At 41.2% G+C, this 5,803-nt stretch overlaps 1 protein-coding gene across 2 annotated transcripts; it reads left to right on the forward strand.

Annotated features, from left to right (window-relative positions):
* Positions 1-1,484: 1,484 nt before the first annotated feature.
* On the forward strand, positions 1,485-5,499 carry si:ch211-222n4.2 (CCDC92 and CCDC74_C domain-containing protein). 2 transcript variants are annotated; one of them, XM_026339080.1, is made up of 7 exons: positions 1,485-1,999; positions 2,618-2,665; positions 2,846-2,963; positions 3,172-3,367; positions 3,473-3,573; positions 3,672-3,731; positions 3,903-5,499. In XM_026339080.1, exons 1-7 carry the CDS (start codon positions 1,726-1,728, stop codon positions 4,027-4,029), a joined length of 924 nt encoding a protein of 307 aa, XP_026194865.1. In that variant the 5' UTR covers positions 1,485-1,725; the 3' UTR covers positions 4,030-5,499. The 2 variants fall into 2 exon arrangements, with proteins under 2 accessions (XP_026194865.1, XP_026194864.1); XM_026339079.1 differs by having other exon boundaries at positions 3,473-3,566.
* Positions 5,500-5,803: the final 304 nt, after the last annotated feature.

Here is a 5,803-nt window from a genome sequence, read left to right on the forward strand (position 1 = left end):
GTATCTGCCTGTGTGGCCTTTAATCTTTTTTCAGAGAACAATTTTCTGGATATTCCTCTACCAAGAGCATCCTGTGCATGTCTAATGTTTAAATGTGCATTCCTAATTTCAACCATAGACACATACCATTCTGTTGAGCCCATCCATGGTGGCGATGTCTCTATATACAGGTAGCAGAAAATGATGACCTCTTGTGTATATAAAACTGAAGCATGTGTCACTTTTTATTGTTGAGTCATGGTAGTGTAAGCACATTCCACCATGCTACACAACAGTGGTGTAGGCTAAAAAGCAAAGACTATCACAGAAGTAGAAAATGCCCAGACACTGGATAAATGCTCCCAAAAAGCAGTTTGGGTACTGTTAAGACTTTGCGTCTTCATCACATACTAAGGTCACATGACTATTAGCCATCCTAATGATGTTTTTGTATGTTTGCTAAGAACATACTTGAATGTTGTGTTTAGACATTCAGAATTCAGTTTTATCTGTATATATTGTAGATTAAGTTATTGTTATGATATATATGATGCTGCAGGCATGGAGAGGACAGTACCATACCACCTATACATTTCCAAAGACAAGGCCTTTTGCTGTTGCTGATCTTCCACATTGTCTCTTACTGTTGTTCAGCCATTTTATTGTTGTCATATCTGTGACACACTATCTCAGTCTCTGTGTGTGTGTGATACAACCTCTACTGTATGAGAGTTGCAAAATGAATAAAGTGAAAGGAAAGGTAATTTCTCTTAAAATGCTGTGAGCTTCTTTGGCCTTGGAATAATCAGATTACAATTCAACCACTTTGAGTACTTGTCAGTCCCTGCAGCTATGGGATATAGTTCACATGGGGCTAGAAAAGCAGGTAGAGCTATTTTCCTTCTGCTGACCTATTAAACCTGCTGCTAAGTCCAATTAGACTGGATATCAGGGACTTTACATTAGGCACGTCCGTTTAAAGGAACATAACTGTGTTTTGACAAGTGAGGTCATCTAAACATTACTGATCTGGAAGTTGAGTCATAACAACAGGACTGAAGAAGCTCCTTGGATGAGTAGTGAAGCATTTATTCCTAAAAATAAGGAAGTCCAGTTCCCATAAATCAACTTCCAGATGACTTCACCTGGATGACTAAGAATCTACACTGGCAGATTGCTAAACAGTGCTTAATTTGGTGAAACTACCTGGTGTTTTAGATACTTTTTGAGAATAATTCTTGAAAGCCACTTGTGTCTGTTAATATAAGTGGACTCTTTCTCAGGGAACAAAAAAAAAAAAAAAAAAAAAAAAATTAATAAATGACTGCAGCCTTTTCAGGATGTGGGATGAGCTGCGCTCTAAAGGTCCGACCGTCTCCACCAATCACACTGTTGAGTTTAAACGTGAACTCGCTTCTGGTTGGTCGTTGGGTCTGCCAATCTGAACCGCAGAGGCGGGGCTTGTTCGGGCCGGTTGCCTGGAGGCTCCGACAGAGGGCAAAAACCGCCAGGGCGGTTGTCACGGCAACGGTTTGTCTGAGTGAAACCCACCATGTCAAATACGTGTAAAATAATTCAGGATACTCGCTTTAACTACCTCACGTTAATTTGTTAATTAGTCGAAAAGCTGCGTAAGCTAAGAATTAGTTAACGTGCTAGTTTGGTTGCTAACTAAGTTCGTGTGGAAAGTAGTTTCCGCCGTACAGCGAAGGCTACAATGGTTAGCTAGCGGCGCAAACCAAAGCAATGTCGAGTAACAACCTGCCCCCTGTTCGCCACCTGCCACACTGGACCCGAGTCGGGCGCCTCGGGAAGCCCCTCTCTCCACGGAGAGTGTCCGCGAACCAGCTGCAGCCGCTGCCTGCTGTGAGGAGGGACGCGGAGGTCGCGACCTGCGGGAGCGGCGCGGACCCCCGCGTCGCGTCCCTGCAGAGGAACATCCAGTTCCTGCAGCAGCAACACAAGGAGACGCTGGAGAAGCTCCATGCAGAGACCGAGTATCTCCGACGGCAGAATAAAGGTGAGGAAGGGAAATGTTATTTCACATTAGTGTCATGCACATATTTATATATAGTTTGGTAAAAGTAAAAGAAGAAGAAGTGCATATTTAGATGCTTTAAACGTGCTACCATGTAGAAATATAAGAGCACCTAAGTATTCCTCATGGCAACTTGCATTGCAGTTTATTACTCTCTGGAAAAGTAGGATCACAACTAACTTCATCCTAAGTATCCATCTTACTATTTTCCACGTAAACTCAGTGACCTGCTGTGGTGCCTGCACTTTGTAATGAATTCAAGCCACCGACAGAGACCTGTCTGCCTCCAGATAAGGTGCTGACAAGAGGGGCATTTGGTCCAGGCACAGTGGTTACATAGCAACTGCACAGTTGTGATGGTTGCACAGCAGGAGGTGCACAGAGATCCAGTGTCACTTTACTGAACTGGCCACATGCTGCTCCATGTTACTTCACCCTCACCAGACTCCCCAGTCACCAGCCTTCACACCATCGTAGCAGTCAGGCCCCAGTGGACACATGGGCTGTTTGTTGGGACTGTGTTTTGAGATTTGAGATACTTGGTACTTGCATCCCTACAGTGTATCACTCACTGAAACGCTCTTAATGTGGATGTTGCAGAGTTGCAGTATAAGCTGATAATGGAGCCTCCCAAGTCGAGTCGAAAAGGTAAGATATGTTGATCCTCAGGATTGGGAGAAAACATGTGACAGTGTGGGTGAAGTCTTCTTTGATGATGTATTTTATATTGACATGTCAACATCAGTCATTTTAGTGGAATTCAGTTGCATGCAAAGGTCTTTGTTCTTCATTTCTAAATATCTTCATCTCGTGTTGCCTTTCGTCTAGCACTAACACACAGTCGAAAAAGCATTAGACCAACTACTCAGGGAAGTGAAGCTCATTCAGGACTCTACCTGGAGGAGCCATTACAAGACACGCGGCCTGCACAGGACCAGGCATTTGGGTGAGTTTGTGTCCAGCTACATCCATTAATCCACCCATTAACATAACTGCTTAACTGCAAGTTGAGCAAACCAAGCTGTCATTCAATGACTGTTCTTGAACTTAAAAGAGATCAGTAGTTGCTAGTTGGTCCTGTTGTACAAACCAAGGCCAAGGAATGGAAATGAATGTCAATCAATTTATATCATCTCACTTATAATCGGGAAAAGCATTGGAGAGGGCAGTGAACCTATGGCATCTGCCAGGCAGGACCATCGCTCAGAGGTGAAAGGAGGCCTCATCACTTCATTACAGCCTCTACGAATTCACAGCAGCCCCACCCATCCACCACGCGCTCCAACACTACAAGAGTGTGAAGTCATCATCCGCCAGCTCTACCATGCTAACAGTTTACAGTCTCAGGAAGTACGTATCCACGATTAGACAAAGCTTTTCCAGTGTTGTGCAATTTAAAAATACAGTAATCAGTGGAAATATTTCAAGACTTCATGACAACTGTGCTTGCCTCAGATTAACCGTGTGAAGGCCCTGCTGAGAGATATCGTTTTAAGCAAGAAAATCACTCCAGAAAACTACATTCTGACCAAGGCCTACCTTGTTGACGGTACCCGGTAAAGTGACAATAAACATCATCGATCTCATCATCACATACAGTATATGTGAAAAAACAAGTACAGTAGTGATGAGTGTTTATTTTTCTACTTTTCAGCACATTTTCAGAAGAAAAGAAATTTCCAAAACTTGGTCTTCAAACATTACCAGAAAAAATGTATGTAAATCCCTGTGCTTAATGATTTAAGGTCTTTTGACCTGTATGCAACAGAATGTTCAAATCTCTGTCATGTTTGTACAGCTTTTTACTGATGCTTTTCAGAAAATCATTAATGTTAGAAAGTCATTTCTGCCATTTGAGTTAAGTTATCATATCCATCTTTACCAGGTCTGGACCCTCTCAGTCTAGTGTGGTCCTCCCAGCCCTCAAGCAGAGTCTCAGCTCAACTATTGCAGAAAGGCAGAGGCGGACCCGCGCTGTGCAGAGAGACCGTTTTAAAAGAACAGTGCAGTGATAGGACCAAAAGTACCACAGGTTCAGCTGCAGCCACCTCAGGACTGCAGAGTTGTGATATGAACAAAATGAAATGATTAAAAAGAGATAAAGGTCTCTAGACCTACATAGCTTTTAATTTTGCACACAGCAATAGGTGGAAAATGTCAAATCGAGTCATCCACCAGAAGGTACAAATATATTTATTTATTCATTTTTACCAAACATTGCATATCAAGACATTTTAACTTCAAAACAATGTTATAGTTTTGTCATTATGCTGGCAGATATATATTTCCTATGATTCGAAATTTTTATGAGTGCAGAAAGTCAATCTCAAAGCACATGCAATAGGACAGAAGAAACCACTTATTTCTCATAAAAGTTTTGAAGCAGTTTCATTTTTTGACTGGGCAACTGTTTACTGTCAGGCACTTATAATCTAACAAATTCTCTAAACACAAAATAATGCATTTTTTTCTTCTACGCTGTAAGGTTGTTGCCTCGGTAAACAAATGCTGTGCATGTATACTTTTTGGTATACATGACACTGTGAAGCAGAATACAACACAAAATAAGTGAAAGCGGTTACCCTGTCTGAAATAGTTATATCGAAGTCGTTATGTAAGTATGCAATTTACGGTATTTTCATAATTTGCTGTCATGTCATTGAGGATTACAGAAGTGAAAACGTCTTAAAATTACATATTGCTTGTTTCAATATTACAGACTTGCCATTTGATGAGGTTTTTTCCTGCTTTACGAAATATAATGTGTTCATATTTTGTTCTGTTGTCTTTAAATTTCGATTGAGTGAGTCTTTTTTTTTTCCTGACTCTGATGCATTTCCTATATTTTGAAAGAGAGGGTTGCTTCTTTCACCGACATAAGGTGACAAATATGACATGTATCTTAAATCTGGTTTGCAGTATCGGAATATCTCAAAACCCCCAATTGAAAATGCAAATGCTTAGTAATGACCTATCTGCCCGAATTTGCCACAGTTTCTTGTTAAGTGTTCATTTTATTCAAATGCTTCAATGGAAAAAAGGAAGTGAAATTGTCAGCAATGTGAAAAATGGACACTGTGGTTTGCAGACTGTGGTTTGCAGACTTTGCTAGCCTTCAACATTTCACTGTATGTCCCATTAGATCTTATGGTGTGCGTTAACGCTCTGCTAGCCAGGCTTTAAAAGAAGTTATAATGAAGTTACAAAAAAAAATTCCAAAAGTTCTACACAAGAAAGCCTGTTAGCCTGGTTCCAGATGTCTGACATATACACCCATTGTAGAGGTTCTAGTGCAAACTAAGAGGAAGTGGTTATTTGAAAACACTGTGAATTGCATGCCTGCCTGAGGCTCTTATGTACATTTGCAACTTCTGTTCTGATAAGTGCTATAAATAAAATTATTACAAGAGGTTATGTTTGCCTAGGAGCAGCCTGCTATTTAAACCTCACCACTAGAGAAGGTCATGAACAAATGGGCCCCTCGGCACAGACAGGTGAAAGTTGGGGTGGGGGGGGGCTTGTGGGCCTGCGCCCAGCAGACCTGTTTGGTAATCTGGCAGTCATGTGAACATTTACCAGATGAAATGCTGTGTCGCCATGTGAAAGTCAGCTAATCTAAAAACACCAACTCAGATTTTAGCGTAAATCGTAAAAAACTAGTATAAAATCTAGTTGAGCAGCAGTTTGGGGCAGTTTAAGAAATGCACGCAACCATGTGGTGTAGACATTTTCTAAAAACTAACATTACATAGCAATACAGTCCACCACTAGAAGGAAGAAGAAATA

This window comes from Anabas testudineus, chromosome 22 (genome assembly GCF_900324465.2).
Source record: "Anabas testudineus chromosome 22, fAnaTes1.2, whole genome shotgun sequence".
Taxonomy (NCBI): Eukaryota; Metazoa; Chordata; class Actinopteri; order Anabantiformes; family Anabantidae; genus Anabas; species Anabas testudineus.

What these genes read in the sequence shown, in the direction of transcription:
- si:ch211-222n4.2 (XM_026339079.1), top strand. Translation starts at nt 1,726, where the DNA reads ATGTCGAGTAACAACCTGCCCCCTGTTCGCCACCTGCCACACTGGACC. An exon ending in TCCCAAGTCGAGTCGAAAAG is followed by an intron (nt 2,666 to 2,845) that starts GTAAGATATGTT and finishes CCTTTCGTCTAG; the next exon opens with CACTAACACACAGTCGAAAA. An exon ending in GCACAGGACCAGGCATTTGG is followed by an intron (nt 2,964 to 3,171) that starts GTGAGTTTGTGT and finishes AATCGGGAAAAG; the next exon opens with CATTGGAGAGGGCAGTGAAC.